Source organism: Nycticebus coucang, chromosome 14 (assembly GCF_027406575.1).
Source record: "Nycticebus coucang isolate mNycCou1 chromosome 14, mNycCou1.pri, whole genome shotgun sequence".
NCBI classification, from domain to species: domain Eukaryota; kingdom Metazoa; phylum Chordata; class Mammalia; order Primates; family Lorisidae; genus Nycticebus; species Nycticebus coucang.
In genome coordinates this window covers 82267263-82286857 of record NC_069793.1, presented here as the reverse complement: position 1 = coordinate 82286857, position 19595 = coordinate 82267263, and the positions used below count along the sequence as shown (strand labels likewise).

At 37.2% G+C, this 19595-nt stretch overlaps 2 protein-coding genes across 4 annotated transcripts in view; both read right to left on the bottom strand.

Annotated features, from left to right (window-relative positions):
* The window catches only part of TMEM135 (transmembrane protein 135), a 278178-nt gene that overhangs the window by 229655 nt on the left and 28928 nt on the right, over positions 1-19595 (bottom strand). For 2 of the 3 annotated variants that reach the window (XM_053561128.1, XM_053561129.1), the window contains exons 2-3: positions 8578-8705; positions 6691-6783 (exon numbers count right to left, since the gene is read on the bottom strand). In XM_053561128.1, coding sequence (XP_053417103.1) covers positions 6691-6783; positions 8578-8705 — 221 coding nt within the window. Of the gene's footprint in view, positions 1-6690; positions 6784-8577; positions 8706-11432; positions 11540-19595 lie in introns of those variants that run through there. The other variant, XM_053561130.1, reaches the window with a different exon arrangement.
* Positions 16383-16963, bottom strand: LOC128564975 (vesicle-associated membrane protein 3-like). The gene has a single exon (XM_053561131.1). The coding sequence runs from the start codon at positions 16952-16954 to the stop codon at positions 16640-16642; it is 315 nt and encodes a 104-aa protein (XP_053417106.1). The 5' UTR covers positions 16955-16963; the 3' UTR covers positions 16383-16639.

Genomic DNA, 19595 nt, shown 5'->3' with positions numbered 1-19595 from the left:
CCATCCAGCATTTAGATTTAGCAGACATCTACAGAACAGTTCATCCCAACAAAACTGAATACACATACTTCTCATCAGCCCATGGAACTTACTCGAAAATCGATCACATCTTAGGTCACAAGTCTAACCTCAGTAAATTTAAAGGAATAGAAATTATTCCATGCATCTTCTCGTACCATCATGGAATAAAACTTGAGATGAGTAACAAAAGGAATCTGCATACTCATACAAAAACATGGAAGTTAAATAACTTTATGCTGAATGACAGCTGGGTCAGAGATGAGAGCAAGAAGGAAATTGTCAAATTTTTGGAACAAAATGACAATGAAGACACGAACTATCAGAACCTCTGGGACACCGCAAAGGCAGTTCTAAGAGGGAAATTTATAGCACTGCAAGCCTTCCTCGGGAGAACGGAAAGAGAGGAAGTAAGCAACTTAATGGGACATCTCAAGTGACTGGAAATGGAAGAACACTCCAACCCCAAATCCAGCAGAAGAAAAGAAATAACCAAAATCAGAGCAGAACTAAATGAAATTGAAAACAAAACAATAATACAACAGATCAATAAATCAAAAAGCTGGTTTTTTGAAAAGGTCAACAAAATAGATAAAACTTTGGCCAACCTAATCAGGAAAAAAAAGAGTAAAGTCTCTAATCTCGTCAATCAGAAATAACAAAGATGAAATAACAACAGACCCCTCAGAAATCAAAAAAATCCTTAATGAATATTACAAGAAACTTTGCTCTCAGAAATATGAAAATCTGAAGGAAATTGACCGTTACTTGGAAGCACATCACCTTCCAAGACTTAACCAAAATCAAGTGGAAATGTTGAACAGGCCCATATCAAGTTTGGAAATAACATCAACCATACAAAATCTCCCGAAAAAGAAAAGCCAGGGACGAGATGGTTTTATGTCAGAATTCTACTAAACCTTTAAAGAGGAATTAGTAACTATATTACTCAACCTGTTCCAAAAGGTAGAAAAAGAAGGAAGACTACCCAACACGTTCTATGAAGCAAACATCACCCTGATCCCCAAACCAGGAAAAGACCCAACAAGAAAAGAAAACTATAGACCAATATCACTAATGAATATAGATGCAAAAATATTCAACAAGATCCTAACAAACAGAATCCAGCAACACATCAAACATCATACATCATGACCAAGTCGGTTTTATCCCAGGGTCTCAAGGCTGGTTCAATATACCTAAATCTATAAATGTAATTCAGCACATAAACAAATTAAAAAACAAAGACCATATGATTCTCTCAATCAATGCAGAAAAAGCTTTTGATAACATCCAACATCCTTTCATGATCAGAACACTTAAGAAAATTGGTATAGAAGGGACATTTCTTAAACTGATAGAGGCCATCTACAGCAAACCCACAGCCAATATCATATTGAATGGAGTTAAGTTGGAATCATTTCCACTCAGATCAGGAACCAGACAAGGCTGCCCATTGTCTCCATTGCTTTTTAACATTGTAATGGAAGTTTTAGCCACTGCAATTAGGGAAGAAAAGGCGATCAAGGGTACCCATATAGGGTCAGAAGAGATCAAACTTTCACTCTTCGCAGATGATATGATTGTATATCTGGAAAATACTAGGGACTCTACGACAAAACTCTTATAAATGATCAAGGAACACAGCAGCGTCTCAGGTTACAAAATCAACATTCATAAATCGGTAGCCTTTATATATACCAACAACAGTCAAGTTGAAAAAACAATGAAGGACTCTATCCCATTCACAGTAGTGCCAAAGAAGATGAAATACTTGGGAGTTTATCTAACAAAGGACGTGAAAGATCTATATAAAGAGAACTATGAAACTCTAAGAAAAGAGATAGATGAGAATGTTAACAAATGGAAAAATATACCATGCTTATGGTTGGGAAGAATCAACATTGTTAAAATGTCCATACTACCCAAAGCAATATATAATTTCAATGCAATCCCCATTAAAGCTCCACTGTCATACTTTAAAGATCTTGAAAAAAAAAATACTTCCTTTTATATGGAATCAGAAAAAACCTCGAATAGCCAAGACATTACTCAAAAATAAAAACAAAGCAGGAGGAATCACGCTACCAACCTCAGACTATACTACAAATCAATAGTGATCAAAACAGCATGGTACTGGCACAAAAGCAGCGAAGTAGATGTCTGGAACAGAATAGAGAACCATGAGATGAGTCCAGCTAATTACCATTATTTAATCTTTGACAAGCCAGTTAAAAACATTCAATGGGGAAAAGATTCCCTATTTAACAAATGGTGCTGGGTGAACTGGCTGGCAACCTGTAGAAGACTGAAACTGGACCCACACCTTTCACCATTAACCAAGATAGACTCTCACTGGATTGAAGATTTAAACCTAAGACATGAAACAATAATAATACTAGAAGAGAGTGCAGGGAAAACCCTTGAAGAAATTGGTTGGGCGAGTTTTTTTATGAAAAGGACCCCCCCAGGCAATTGAAGCTGCTTCAAAAATACTGGGACTTGATCAAACTAAAAAGCTTCTGCACAGCCAAGAACACAATAAGTAAAGCAAGCAAACAGCCCTCAGAATGGGAAAAGATATTTGCAGGTTATGTCTCCGACAAAGGTTTAATAACCAGAATCCACAGAGAACTCAAACGCATTAGCAAGAAAAGAACAAGGGATCCCATCGCAGGCTGGGCAAGGGACTTGAAGAGAAAATTCTCTGAAGAAGACAGGTGCACGGCCTTCAGACATATGAAAAAATGCTCATCATCTTTAATCATCAGAGAAATGCAAATCAAAACTACTTTGAGATATCATCTAACTCCAGTGAGACTAGCCTACATCACAAAATCCCCAGACCAGAGATGTCGGCACGGATGTGGAGAAAAGGGAACACTTTTGCACTGCTGGTGGGAATGCAAATTAATACATTCCTTTTGGAAAGAGATATGGAGAACACTTAGAGATCTAAAAATAGACCTGCCATTCAATCCTGTAATCCCTCTACTGGGCATATACCCAGAAGACCAAAAATCACATCATAACAACGATATTTGTATCAGAATATTTATTGCAGCCCTATTCATAATTGCTAAGTCATGGAAAAAGCCTAAGTGCCCATCGATCCACGAATGGATTAATAAATTGTGGTATATGTACACCATGGAATATTATGCAGCCTTAAAGAAAGATGGAGACTTTACCTCTTTCATGTTTACATGGATGGAGCTGGAACATATTCTTCTTAGTAAAGTGTCTCAAGAATGGAAGAAAAAGTATCCAATGTACTCACCCTTATTATGAAACTAATGTAGGACCTTCACATGAAAGCTGTAACCCAGTTATAACCTAAGAATATGGAGAAGAGGGAAAGGGAGGGGAGGGAGTGGGGAGGGAGTGGGGAGGTAGGTTGAGGAAGGGGGATTAATGGGATTACACCTGCGGTGCATCTTACAAGGGTATATGTGAATCTTAGTAAATGTGGAATGTAAAGGTCTTAGCAAAATAACTAAGAAAATGCCAGGAAAGCTATGTTAACTAGTGTGATGAAAATGTGTCAAACGGTCTATGAACCAAGTGTATGGTGCCCCATGATCATACTAATGTATACAGCTATGATTTAATAAAATAAATAAATAAATTTCCATCCATCAGTGAAAAAAAAAAAAAAGAAAAGAAAGAAATGCAAAAACATACATAAACTGTCACTAGATTGTAGTTCAAAAAAATGGTATAAAAGCCATTTTAGGATAATATAGACTGGCTGATTTTAAGGAATGACTGCCAGTTTTCTTAAGTGTGATAATGGTGTTGTGATTACGTAACATAATATACTACTCATTGTAAGAGATGCATGCTGGAGCATTTAGTAGTGAAGCATTATGAGTGGCGCCTGTTGCTCAGTGGGTAGGGCACTGGCCCCATATACCAAGAATGCTAAGTTCAAACCCAGCCCCGGCCAAACTGCAATAAAAAAATAACCAGGCATTGTGGTGGGTGCCTGTAGTCCCAGCTACTCAGGAGGCTGAGGCAAGTGAATCACCTAAGCCCAAGAGCTGGAGGTCGCTGTGAGCTGTTATGCCAGGGCACTCTACCAAGGGTGACAAAGTCAGACTCTGTCTCTAAAAAAAAAAAAAGAATTAGTAACTATTTTTCTTTTCTTGTCTTGTCTTTTTTTTTTTCAATTCTCACATATGTGAGAATTTAATTTTAATCTCTAGTGTGTAAGAATTTAATTCTTACATAAATTGGATTTAATTTTGACCAAAGTATATTACTTAAACATTAATTTTTAATTCAACTTGTTAATATGTTGTTTGGGATATGCCATCCTCATTTATAAGTGAAATATGTTTGTAATTTCCTCCTTATAATAATATATTCTCTCCAATTTTAATATCAGGTGTATCCAGATCAAGTAGAATGATTTTGAAGTATTTTTTCTTTTTCTATTTTCTGTAAGATTTGGCATGATCTGTTTTTTGAAATTATCTTTTACTTTTATTTATAAATATTAGTTGTCTATTTTTTGAGACTTAAAAAAAATAAGAAGAAGTTAACTGATGACTCCATACTGAATCTCAGAGTCAAAGCATTCTATAATAGACATACACTTATTTGACAATGTGAATGTTACTTTCTTTGCATTATTATTATTATTGCTTAATATTTCAATGCAGCAATTCTCTGATTTCTTTTCTGAATGTATTTATGTTCATTGATTCTTTACAAGGTTTTTGTTTCTAGTCCTTATCTTAAACATTGTTATTGTTATTAAATTTTAATCCTCTTTAATTTTGTGAAGGCAAAAAATGGAAACCTATTTTTACATGTATATGTAAAAATAAAAAAAAAAAGTGAAGCATTACAATGTTTACAACACGTTTCCTCATGATTCACGCACACAAAACCGTACATACACTCATATACCAATAAAGTAAAAATGCCAAAATATTAACTGTTGACCCTGGTTACAAAGATGTTTAACAGTTTCTGTTGAAAAATAAGCACATAACTTCAAAAATGCTATCTTATTATTCAAGTGCTAAAAATGAATAAACAGTAGTTCACTTGATTTACTGCGTTTTTAAAGTTTCATATATTTTGAGTTACAATATATCTTGAAAATAAATTTTGAAGACCAATATTAACGTTTTTAATTATTGAGAAGTTATGATCATCAGGATAACTCTTTCTTAACTTATGGACTAAAAACAATGATAATACTTAACACACATATAACCACTTACTACATGCTAAGCACTGCTCTAAACAGTTTTACATGTATTAATAACTCAATTATCTGAACAATCCTATTTCCAGTTTTCAGGTATGGAGTAAGTCACACAGTAAGCAGTAGAGCCAGACTCCTAGACCAGGGGGTACAGGTCTGGACTCCAAGCGCCATCATGCTATGCTGCCCTTTGAGGTGGAGCAACCTATGTTTGTGGCATACTGACTTGATTTTGATGAGATCATAATATCCACCAGTCCTTTGAGCTTAGTAATTCTAATAATCTTAAAGTATAAGATAATCAAACAGAGCACCACAAAAATTTAGATCTATTTAACTGTATTTAAAAAGTGTATTAAGGCTCCAGTGTCTGTAGCTCAAGTGGCTGAGGCACCAGCCACATACACCAGAGCTGGAGGATTTGAATCTAGCCCAGGCCCTCCAAACAACAATGACAACTACAACCAAAAAAACAGCCAATGTTGTGGTAGGCACCTGTAGTCCCAGCTACTTGGGAGGCTGAGGCAAAAGAATCACTTAAGCCCAGGAGTTGGAGGTTTGCTGTGAGCTGTGACACCACAGCACTCTCCCCAAGGTGACAGCTTGAGGCTCTGTCTCAAAAAAATAAAAATTTTAATTTTAATTTTAATTTTAAAAGTGCATTAAAAGTGACTTTGGGTAGTTTAAGTAAATATGTGGTTACCTGATTAGATCTATTCATACTCTTACTCAGAGATCAATGACTACAACAAACATTTTCATAAACTGAACAGTTTTAATACATCCCTTCCTCTTGCTTCTCTGGGGCCAAGGTAGATAAATTTCTGAGCAATTAAAAATAACTATTCAGGAGATGGTAAATATTTTCTTATGCAAAAGTTTTAACTTCAACTGTTTACATAACTGAATAGTTCATATAAGTTTATAACATTTTGTAGAAATCTTATTAATTCACATAGAAAATCTCAGGTTGATAACAAGCAAAATATTTTTTAAAGACAAGATCCTTTATAAATAATAACAGATTTAACCGAGGTCACTCACTGAGCTTATAGCAAAGTATAGACCTAGATAATAATAGAACCATTGTTAATTTTTTGGGTATAGTATGTAAAATGATATTGTAGCTATGGAGAAGATCTTTCCTTAGAAACTGCACATACCATGTCCCAGTTAGGTCACAGCATAGAAACCTCTAATTTTTTAGTAAACACAGACTATTATTGCTCTATGATGTCCATTGTTGTGTTTTTCTAGACTTAATACAAAGAATAATATTAATATAAAATTAATTTTCAATCAAGTATTTGTAGAACTGAAAAAATATACCTAGGAGTATTTTCCCATCATTGGACTACAGTAAATGATAAGCAAAAAATAAATAAATAAAAATTATCGTTGGAGTAGGACACAAGTAACCAGTTCTAGCAAACAGATACATAAAATTTTACCTGCTTTTTCTTTCAATTAGAATGGCCACATAAGATGCTGGCAAAGCGGCACCAAAGCCAGGAGTCCATGAGTAGAATTTTCCAAGTATCTTCCTGAAATTCAAATTTGGAATTTTTATATGAATTCCTAGTTGCTCATTTAAGTTTTTATGAATAGACATTTCCCCACTCAGTCTACCCTCTGTCTAAATGTCCCATTGCATCTCAAATACAACATGTCCAAAATTAAACTACTACTTCTCTGCCCTATCCCCACGGTCCTGCTCTTCCTCTGCTGTTCTAAGTCAGTGATTTTCAGCCTCTTTTATCTCACAGCACACTCGTACCTTTAGTGAAGCTTCCATGGCACATGTAGGTTGATCCAAAGAGTAAAAACAAGAATATACTTACTATGCTCTGAACATCTTTCAAAAATAACTAATGATCTTTTAAAAATTTCACAGCACGGCTCGGCACTTGTGGCTCAAGCGGCTAAGGCGCCAGCCACATACATCTGAGCTGGCGGGTTCGAATCCAGCCCAGGCCTGCCAAACAACAATGACGGCTGCAACCAAAAAATAGCTGGGTGTTGTAGTGGGCACCTGTAGTCCCAGCTACTTGGGAGGCTGAGGCAAGAGAATCACTTGAACCCAGGAGTTGGAGGCGTGGAAGACATTATTCTTAGTAAAGCATCACAAGAATGGAGAAGCATGAATCCTATGTACTCAATTTTGATATGAGGACAATTATTGCAAGTTTTTAAAACCTAATTATGTATATCTTTGTTTTCAGAGAATTAATAAGTCTTAGAAAATTTCCATAGAGCATGTGATGAAGACAGTTCTTTACAAAAGATTTTCATGCCAATTTAAAGCCATGATTTGCTTTGTAGTATAAAAATCTTATCAACTATTTTCTACATAATCGAAAAGCTTATAAATAGTAATATTCTGAGGGAAAAAATCTATAAAAGATATTTGGAAGTTACATTTTTACTTGTAGTTAGAATATGCCTGCAGAACTACTTCGGACAGCATTAATATGAAGATAATGAGAAATTATATTTTAACTTGACACATTAAAAAAATTAAGTTTTCAACAGTAATATCCATCATATTTATGACAGGTATGTCACAGTACCTGTGAAGTCTACCTACGTCTACACAAGGTTTAAAGCGTACAGCACAGGAGCAAATGTTCCAACAGCAGGGTATAACCAGGAGTTAACTTATTGTTTTATACATAAATATGCACATTTTACAGTCCTTTTGAAGTCTGTTCTCTGCATATGGCCCTAATCTATGCTAAGGACAGCTGTTTTGAATTCCTGATGTATGAAATTAAAAATTAAGCGCCTGTAGCTCAATGATTAGAGCAATGGCCATGTACACTGGGACTGGCCGGTTCAAACCTGGCCCAGCCAGGCCTGCTAAACAACAATGACAACTACAAAAAAAAAAAAAAAAAAAAGCCAGGCAAAGTGGTAGGCACCTATAGTCCCAGCTACCTCGAAGGCTGAAGCAAGAGAATCACTTAAGCCCAAGAGTTTGAGGTTGCTGTGATTTGTGATGCCACGGCTACCGAGGGCAACATAATGAGACTCTGTCTCAAAAAAAAAAAAAAAAGAATTCAGAAATCTTGATCAACATTTTGGTAAAAAAAAAAAAAAAAAAAAAAATGTGTGATATATTAAAGCATTTTGTTATATAATTTTGTTATATAATCACACCAATAATTTGAAGTTGAGGCCTACAGCTCCTGGGTTCATAAACTTTGAGATAAATGTTAATTCAAAGGTTAAAAAAAAAATAGAGACAGTGACCCAAACAGCATTTATGTAAACATGTTCATTTTCATTTCAGTAAAGGTATCTGTTATTAACATCAAGAGATGATTATGAGTACCAACCTTAATATGCAAAAGAAAGCCATATACAAGGCCCCATTAGCAGTCAGGAATGAAGCAGATTGTAGGATCTCAGGGAGTAGTTTGTGTAAATAATAGTCTAATTTGCGTTTCCGGAGAATTGCTGCGATCTGGAAAGAGAAAGCCTTTTTTGTTTAATCATCCAATTTTTCTTACTTATATTATTCTTACATGGAAGCTACTGAATAAAAGCATATAGTTAAAAGTTAAGGTAAAAAAAGGTAGCATTTTATGGGCTCCCCTTTAAAAATACACTTTTCAGGACAGAAAAGAAAACACTTGAATTTATTTATTTATTTATTTTTGAGATGGGGGTCTCACTCACTCTGTTGTCTAGGCTGGAGGGCAGGGGCACAATCTCAGCTCAGTGCAACCTCTAAACCCCAGGCTATGCCAGGCTAATCTTAAACTTTTATTTTGTAGATATGGGGATTCGCTATATTGCCCAGTTTAATTTCAAACTCCTGGCCTCAAGTGATTCTCCTGCCTTGGCCTCCCAAAGTACTGGGGTGACAGGCATGAGCCACTGGGCCTGACCAACACTTAAATTTATTGAGGGTAAAATATACACCAAGAAATTACAACACAAATCACAGGATGAGCAAACCCCATTTTGAGGGAAATATTTGTAATGCCTTTAAAAGCTTTAAACTGAAAAAATGAAATGTTTTTAAATGGAAAAAATAAATTGCAATTCAAATAAAAACGGTATACTATAACAACACCACGTGAGATCATATCAGCCCACTATCACAAAAAGACCTCAGTGACAGAAACAGAAAAACTCATTCAGTTATTCAAGCATGACAAATGTATGACAAAAAAAATGTCAGAAATACAAAAAGTAAATAATAAAGTTTAGAAGATTTCTGGCTTCCTGGAGTGAATGATTAAAAAGCCCTAAAAATCTAATGTAAGAATCTAATAAGAAAACAAGTAGGTACACGTATTACCAGAACACAAAAATAAGAACTAATTCCAAAACAGAAGATTACAAAAGTTTATTATAGTAATCTTTCATAAAAAATTTCAACCTATCAGTCTTCATGACTTAGCTTTTAAGTTTAGATTGAAAAACTTTATTTGGGGCGCCGGCCCCATATGCCGAGGGTGGTGGGTTCAAACCCAAGCCCGGCCAAACTGCAACAAAAAAAAAGTAGCCGGGCGTTGTGGCGGGCGCCTGTAGTCCCAGCTGCTCGGGAGGCTGAGGCAAGAGAATCGCTTAAGCCCAAGAGTTAGAGGTTGCTGTGAGCCGTGTGACGCCACGGCACTCTACCGAGGGCGGTACAGTAAGACTGTCTCTACCAAAAAAAAAAGAAAACTTTATTTGGCAAACTAAATCTAATGGGAAAGTTTCTAGAATAAAACAAAACAACAAAACGACCCTGCCATCATTTAGTAATGATATATAAAAATCAAGACATAAAATCTAAGCATTTGCCGAGCAGATTATCAATGTTATAGGAAAAAGACAATCTAAATCATAACATATTCAAGATACATAGATATTGAAGGATGATTAAGTGTTAGCAATATACTACAAAGTGCCAAGGAACTTCAGCATTGAGAGTTTAATACAGGGAGTAGGCAGAAGTTTCATGGAGACAGGGATGTAAGCAGGATTTGCAAGAGCAGTAAAATCCCTTACAGGGATACTTTTCCACCATGACAAAACAGTATATCAAAAGGAATAAAGATTGGGACAACAAGGGGCGGCGCCTGTGGCTCAGTCGGTAGGGCGCCGGCCCCATATGCCGAGGGTGGAGGGTTCAAACCCAGCCCCGGCCAAACTGCAACCAAAAAATAGCCGGGCGTTGTGGCGGGTGCCTGTAGTCCCAGCTGCTCGGGAGGCTGAGGCAAGAGAATCGCTTAAGCCCAGGAGTTGGAGGTTGCTGTGAGCTGTGTGATGCCACGGCACTCTACCCAGGGCCATAAAGTGAGACTCTGTCTCTACAACAAAAAAAAAAAAAAGATTGGGACAACATAATTAGGGAAGGAGAAAAGAAGCATAAGAGAGGGCAAAACTGACTGGAGAGCCAGAAGACTAAGAAATGCTCCATTCGTTTCCCACCTCCTAGTGATAACTTTCCCTAAGGTCAGTCATCAACAATTCTAATGGGTCTCTTGTCTGTTCCTGTCTTCCTCTACCCACAAGAAACCTCTGAAACTGACCATCTCCTGTTTTAATTCAACTGCCACAGACAAGAAAAACAATGATGAAAAAAACCTAATACTCGCCTTCAAGGAACATGAAATCTTGATAAGGAAATAGACACAAACAATAAACTTGAACATGGCAGTGTGGTGAGCGCTAGACCAGAGGAAGGGTCTGCTACAGACACACAGTGTTAGGGAAGTCATTAGTGATTAGTGATGGTGTCAGGGAGATTTAACTGAACATTCTACAATGAATCTTGACAAATAGAATTTTGACACAGGAGAGAAGTTTCTAAGGTCTCTGTGACACTGCATTCTTTTCATTGTCCTTTTACATTTCTAAAGGTTATTTCCTTTGTTAAACTTTCTTTGTCGGCTCTATTCAGTCTGCGTGTCCTCTCTCCCACAGCCTCAGCTATCATTCGGTGTAGGATATAACCCTAACCTGTCCCCCAAGTTCTAAGTCCACACTTCAAGTGTGTACTGGACATGGCAGCACAGATATCCTATAGCCCCCCCCCCCCCCAAATCAACATGTTCAAAGTAGAACTCAGTGTAGAGTATTTCCCAAAAATGCTTTTACTTCTGAGATCTCTATCAAGTAATAGCACCATATCTACCCAATTAGAAACAAAACACTGGTGTCATTTTCAATTCCTCCCTAATCCTCACCTACGTACCTCATCAGTTCTGTGGCCTCCTAGTATCTCCAGGATTTGGGATGTAATGTCTCTCTTATCTTAGACTTAAAAATTGGAAGAATTTGATAACATTACACTACATATATTCCAGTAGTATAACATCCATCATTCTCCATTCCTGAAAAGAAAGGAACAAAACTGTTCCTATCTGTAGATAATTTTGATTACCTATATAAAAAATATAAGGCAGTTCAGCAAGGCCATAAGACAAGAGATAAACAAACAAAAATCAATTATATTTCTACATAAGGGCAATGGACATCAAAATTAAAAATATAATAGCACTTATAACTCCTCAAAAAAAAATAAAATATTTGGGTATGAATCTACAACACATGTGCAGGATTTTTATGCTGAAAATTACATAAATGCTGATGAAAGAAATAAAAGAAGATGCATAAACGCAGGGGCATACCACTTCAAGGAGGAGAAGATTCAACATGTTAAACATACCTTTTCTCTCCAAATTGACAACAGGTTTAACACAATCCCTATTACAACCTCGGAAAGATTTTTGTGGATAAACATATAGACAAGATTTTTCTAAAATTTATATAGAAAAAAGGAACTAGGGGGGTGCCTGTGGCTCAGTGGGCAGGGCACCGACCCCGTATACGGACGGTGGCAGGTTCGAACCCGGCCCTGGCCAAACTGCAACAAAAATATAGGTGGGCGTTGTGGCAGGTGCCTGTAGTCCCACCTACTCAGGAGGCTGAGGCAAGGGAATCGCCTAAGCCTAGGAGTTGGAGGTTGCTGTGAGCTGTGTGACACCAGGGCACTCTACCATGGGCAACAAAGTGAAACTCTGTCTCTATAAAGAAAAAAAAAAAAAAAAAAGGAAGAAGAAAAGAAAGAAAGAAAAAAGGAATTAAAATAGCTAAAAACACAATTTTTAAAAAGAGAATAAAGTGGGAAGAATCAGTCTACCTGATTTCAGGACTTACTATTTAGCTATAAATATCTGACTATGTGATACCGTCAGTCAGAGGGGCAGACAAAAAGAATAGAAAAGAAAACCCAGAAATAAACCCACATAAACACATCCAAATGATTTGTTTGTTTGTTTGTTTTTAAGAAACAGTCTAACTCTGTCACCCCAGGCAGACCGCCATTGCATCATAGCTCACAGCAAACTCAAATTCTTGGGCTTGAGCAATCCACTTGCCTAAGACTCCGGAGAGGCTGAGGCTACAGGCACCAGCCACTATATCCCGCAAGTTTTTCTATTTTTAGTAGAGATGGGGTCTCAGTCTTACTCAGGCTGGTCTAGAACTCCTGAGCATAAGCAATCCACCCGCCTCGGCCTGTCAGAGTACTAGGATTACAAGACATGAGCCACTGCATCTGGCCCCTCCAACTAATTTTTGAAAACAGTGCAAAAATAATTCCAGGAAGAAAAGATAACTGTTTTTGTTTTTGTTTAGAGACAGTCTCACTGTGTCGCCCTGGGTCCTGGATGGAGTGTCATGGCATCACAGCTCACAGCAACCTCAAACTCCTAGGCTTAAGCAATTCTCTTGTCTCAGCCTCCCCAGTGGCTGGGACTATAGGCGACTGCCACAATGCCCAACTATTTTTTGGTTGCAGTTGTCATTATTGTTTAGTTGGCCCGGGCCAGACACGAACCAGCCAGCCTTGGTGTATGTGGCTGGCGCCCTACTCATTGAGCTATGAGCACCGAACAAAAGCTAGTTTTTTCAACAAATGGTGCTAGAGCAAGTAGACATCTAAACATGAAAAGAAAAAAAAGTAACTTCAACCTAAGTGCCACACTTCACACAAAAACTGATTCAAAAGAATCACACACATAAATGTCAAGCATAAAACTACAAAACGTCATGGGAAAAAAATTGGAGAAAATCTTAGGGATATAAAGCCAGGCAAAGTGTTCTTATACTTGACACCAAAAGCACAATTCATAAAAGGGAAAATTGATAAATTTGACTTCTTAAAAATTAAAACTTTTTATCTGTGAAAAACCCATTAGGAAGATAAAGACAGGTGATAGCAGTGATTTTCAACCAGTGTCTCATGACAGGACCTTTAGTATGCCATGAAAATTTCTAAAGATCATTAATTAAAAATTATTTTTGAGGCGGTGCCCATAGCTCAGTGGGTAGGGCGCCGACCATGTACACCAAAGCTGGTGGGTTCAAACCTGGCTTGGCCCAGCAGAAACAACAATGACAACTGCAACATAAAAACAGCCAGGCATTGTGGCGGCGCCGGTAGTCCCAGCCACTTGGGAGGCTGGGACAAGAGAATTGCTTAAACCCAACAGTTGGAGGTTGCTATGAGCTGTGACACCACAGCACTCTACCCAGGGTAACAGCTTAAGACTCTGCCTCAAAAAAAATATATAAATATAATATATATATATTATTTTCAAAAGAAGTTCAAAGCACAGTAGGTATAGTCTTTTTTTTTTTACTCCTTTTTATCAACATAATGTGTCATGGAAGTTTAACTGTAGGTTCAAGTGTATCATGAGATAAAAAAAGGTTGAAAAACACTGGGCTATAGAAAAGGAAAAAATACCTATAAATCATATATCTAATGAAGAACTAGTATTTAGAATACATAAGGAAAACTCAAAAGTCAATAGCAAAAAATTAAATAGTCCAATGAACAGACATTTCACAGAAGAAGACATATGGGCAGCAAAAAAGCATATTAGCCATTAGGGAAATGCTAAATAAAATCACAACAGGCTGTCACTATACAACTATCAGAATGTCCAAAATAAAACAAGAGTGACGATACCAACAGCAAGGATTCAGAGAAACGAGACCACTCATGCATTGCTGGTGGAAATGTGAAATGCGACAGCCCTTCTGGAAAACAGTTTGGCAGTTTCTTGATAAGCTAAACAAGCAACTACCACCCAACTCAGCAATTATAGCCCCAGGAATTTATCTCTGAGAAATGAAAAATTATGTTTACACAAAAACCTATACACAAATGTTTACAACAATGTAAATTGTAACATTAATGTTTGTCAGTAACATTAAAAATTGGAAACAATACAGATGTCCTCACCTATGGCTATAGGTAAAATACCCATGCCATGGAATGCTACCCAGCAATAAAAAGGAACAAACTAATAACACATGAAACTTGGATAAATTTCCAGAGAATTATACTGAGTGCAAAAAGCCAACCCCAAAGGACTGCATACTGTATGATTTCATGTATATCACATTCTTGAAATGACAAAATTACAGAAATGAAGACTACTTTAGGGGAGAAGGGTAACTTGGTAAAAAGTGAGTATGGCTATAAAAGGACAACATTAGGGGCCTTTCTGGACATGGAGACATTGTATGTCCTGACTGCATCAAGGCTTATATTTGTGTTGATATTGCACTACTGTTTTACCACTGGGAGGAACTGAATCTCTATCATTTCTTTTTTTTTTTTTTCATGTTTATACACTTTATTCGGGTCATTATAGTGGGCAAGTTCCCAGCTAGATGCATGGATATGAGCAAGGTATTCCTGGGTTAATGCAGGAGCCAGTGGGTTACATGGAACCAAGCATTGAAGCCAAGGAGAAAGCATCATGGTTTCAGAGTCAGACTTGGCCACAGACCCTGTGCTGAAGGTGGGCTGATGTCCCAACACTCTCTCCTCACAGCTAGGCACACTGCAAAGCATGTTTTCAATATTAAATCACTTCAGTGACATCAGGGAACAGACACTAGAAAAACAGAATCCACATCCTGGTGCACCTAAGCTGTTGTTGCTTTGTTAAGTCCTAATAGAATGTGAAGAATTTTAGAACTTTCTAGTAACGGTGGGCCACAGAGTAGTAAAGTCTGTGTTTCTCCTTCAGCGCCTCCTTTCCTGTTTTCATACCTAAACTCCCATCTTTAAGCCACATACCATGATGTCATCATGTAACAAGTCTGCCAGATGACAACAGCTTTTTCAAAGCAGCATCTTGTGCAGGTAGTTTATGACACTGGAGAAAGGAAATGTCTCTGTGAAAAGCGTCACCCTCCCCTGACCAATGCCTAATTGGAAGCATAATTTAGAAGACTGATGTAGGAAGTAGAATATGAATAAAAATAGGAAACAAATTTCAAAAAGCTACAATCTATGAGGACTGGGCCAGATAATGATCAAATTCACAGACGGTCTTACTTGAGGGCTACATAATTCCCAGACACATACTAGAGTCCCCAGCTGATAATTTGCAACTGCACGGTAAACTCTTTGTCCGTAGGTATGAGGCAGTCAGAGCCTACCTCAAGCCTTCTCTAACCCCCCATGAAAAATGATGAATCAGAGGAGGAACGGCACCATCTACATTTCAAAGCCAAGAAATCTCTGTTAACATGTAGTAGAAAATTCAAACACAATATTACAATTTTAATTCTGAAGGGCACTTTGAATTCCATTTGGCACTTTTCTGTATTTATCTGTTGGGAACAAACTTAATGATATTTTATCAGTATTTAACTTTTTGGCAAAATAGAAACTTTGGTCATAGCCACAGCTCTAAAAAACTTTGTAAAAAGGTTGTTGTTTCTGATCAAAATAGTATTTTTAGCAAGTGATACAAAATAACAAGAAAGTAAACATCTTCATATCTAATGTTAGAGCAGAAACTCTTTACCAGCATCTTATTTTAAATACAGTGAAAAAGTCAGTAGTGCGCAGGAAAACACAGAGGAGCGAGTTTTTAAAGGGGAATCAGAAAAATATCAAAATAAGGCACAGCCTGTTAATGTCATAGATTTGTCACAGTAGTGTTGTCTTTCTTGAAGGCACAAGTTGGAAATCTAATTACCCAGGAATTTAAAACGCAGTTCTGAAGACAATGGCACATGACAAGGATAACTAACTTGGCACAAATTCCCTTAACTGGGATCAACAGCAATGAATCAGTGACGACATTACATCTAAATTATACAACTCTGGAACTTAAGAGGTCCTCTTCATCAGCCCATATGTAAATCTGTAAAGGCACTATGCAAAATGTGGACGGGGCTGGCCATACTTACAATTTGGAGTGCGTGTTAAAAAAAAAAAAAGGCGCATTTCCTAGAAACTGAACTTTACATTAACTAACAAAAATAACCAGTTTAGATATTAACAGTAGGTAAGCTTGATAATAAGGCAGGTTCTACTTCAAAAGTCTTGAGGTTTCTTTAACAGCAGGCTTGAGTTTCACCGGTTCTTCATGAAGAGACATTCCACATGATGATGATGATGATGATGACGACCAGAACACTAATCCCTATAGCCCACATCTTGCAATTCTTCCACCAGTATTTTCTCTTCAACTTGGCAGCACTTGTTTCAAACTGAGAGGCGCCTGCCTGCAGCACATCTGCACGGTCGTCTAACTCGCAGAGCTTCTCGTCTCTTTCCAACACCTTATCCACGTTAATTCTCATTATGTCCACCACCTCATCTACTTGATTTTGCATCTGCTGAAGCCTTCGATTACTGCCAGCAGCAGCACTTGAACCTGCAGGTGCACCTGTAGACATTTTGGCAGCAACGGCAGACAAGAGTCCACAGAGCTGCACTGCTGGGGGCGGAGGGCGGGGGCCTGAATCACCATCAATTCTTGTAACTGCATGTGAATTTATGATTATCTCAAAACGAAAAGTTCTATTTTTTAAAAAAGCAATTATTCTCACAGCCAATAGGTATGTAAAATGTTTTCATCATTAGTCATCAGAGAATTGCACAATGAAATAAGACCACACACACACACACTGAAAAGAACTGGTGATACAACGTGCTGGTGTGAATGTTGCACAACTGCAGCTCTCACACATTGTTCATGAGAATGTAAAATTTTAGTTACATACTTGGGAAAACTGTTAGTATCTAATAAGACTAAATGTATACCTACTCTGTGACCCAGCAGTTCCATTCCTGGGTGTGTACCTAAAAGAAAGAAGTGCTTATTTCCATCAAAAGATATATTCACAGTACTATCTGCAATTACACATACTGGAACGACCTAAATGTCTACCAACAGTAAAGTGGATAAACGGTACATACTTACCAGATTGCTAGGCCAAACTGTACAGTCCTTTGTAAGAAACGGGGAATTTCTAACACAAGACACAGGAAATAACCTAGGACTTTATCATCATTGTGCTCTAACCCAGAGCTTCCCTCCAGGGATTATAAGTGGCTAAAATACTGATCCTCTCAGTAGTCCAGTTAGACCAGCCAGAACTGGGGTAATAGCAGGGTGATCACCACCTCAGTTTTCCCCAGGGTGCCACCCATCCTTACCATTTTCTACATGCACCACAGCATGTGAGAGCATGAGAAAGGTTAGGAAGCACTGATCTAATCAAATAGCACATGGGAACTTACATTAGCCTTGTAACAATTTTGTACTAATGTATAAAATCATCATTAGAGACACCACATTTTATATCAAACGTTTTGTAATGTTCATGCATTTTCATCAAATAATTCTCATTAATTCTTTATAAATTTTTCAAACATGCATACAAAGATTTTGCTAAAAAAAAAAAAAAAACAGGCACATCATTCCACTATAGTTAAAATACATACTTCGGGCTTGGCACCTGTGGCTCAAGTGGTTAGGGCAGCAGCCACATACACCAGAGCTGGCGGGTTCAAATCCAGCCGGGCCTGCCAAACAATAATGACAACTACAACCAAAAAATAGCCAGGCGTTGTGATGGGCGCCTGTAGTTCCAACTACGTGGGAGGCTGAGGCAAGAGAATCGCTTAAACCCAAGATTTCAAGGTAGCTGTGAGCTGTAATGCCACAGCACTCTACCCAGGGTGACAGCTTGAGACTCTGTCTCAAAAAAAAAAATAATACATACTTGGATTTGTTTATTTACATTGATATAACCTGGTTTTAGAAGACTAGTTATTAACCTAGGAAAATAAATAAAAATACATAAAGTAAAAAGACAGGCTAATGAACACACAGGACATATGTAATGAACAGAACAAATACTAATGTTATACATTGGTGATCTCTCTAGCGGATAACAGATTCTGAATTTTCCTATGGATATTTTCCACACTTTTTACAAGAAATGTATGTTATAATTTATAATACTGGGGAGAGGAGAACAAGTGCGAGAAAGTAAGGATTAATTATTAAAGTAAAAATTTGAATAGGGAATGGAAATAATCAGCATGAAACTAAAAAATAATCAGATCTGATTTTCAATCTTAACTCTACAATTATTTCTTGGAAGAATCCTTGTTTAGATTCTCATTAGATTTCAAACTCCTCATTTGTTAAATAAAGAAGTTAAATTAAATAACACAAAGAGTTCTTCTTTTCCACCTCTAAAATTACACATATAATCACAAATGGCACTGGAATAATTGGTTATTTGTGTGGAAAAAAATTAACTTTAACCCTTCCTCAGACTATAGATAAAAACTAACGAGATTAGTTTTAGATCTAAATTTGAACATTATAAAACAAAAAATTATCTAAAAGAACACGTAAGTCAGTATCTTCATAAATATTCCAGGCAGGAGTCAAAAGACAGAGGTAGCATTAAGCAAAGTTCATAGAAGGCAAGAATGGAGACCATAACCAACAGACAGGCTACAGACCAGAGAGCGATACAAAATTAAAAGCACCGGCCCCACATTTAGGAGTACCTCTTTACAAGAACATCACCATTAAACATCCATCAGGACAACATGCATTCATTTTATTCACTTGTATTCCCTGGTTATCCCTGGTCTGTTTCCCCATGTGATTAATGCTGCACATTTGCCACAGTGAGGATTTACTAGTATTGGGATCACCCTCTGTGGCCATGGACTAGAGCCTTATTGGTATCAAACTTTAACTTAGCCAAAACTGTGAGCCCCAGAGCTTGTTCGTTAAACTCTTACAAAAGAGTTCATTTCTAAAGAGCCTAACAAATCTAGGTTTTGGGGGAGAAAAAGTGTTCACAATAAAAGTAGATTTTAAGTTGCATCCACTTAATCTTTCATAAAGTAATCACTAGCAAATAATGATCTGTTTAAAGCAGTATCTCTCAACGTAGGTGCTACTGACACTTGGCCCATATCACTTGTTGGGGGGAGCAGGGACGGGGTGCCTACACATGATAGGATGTTTACCAGCATCCTTGGCCTCTACTTTATTTATTTTTTTTT

Coding starts and splice junctions, on each gene's coding strand:
- LOC128564975 (XM_053561131.1), bottom strand. CDS start 16,954: ATGTCTACAGGTGCACCTGCAGGTTCAAGTGCTGCTGCTGGCAGTAAT.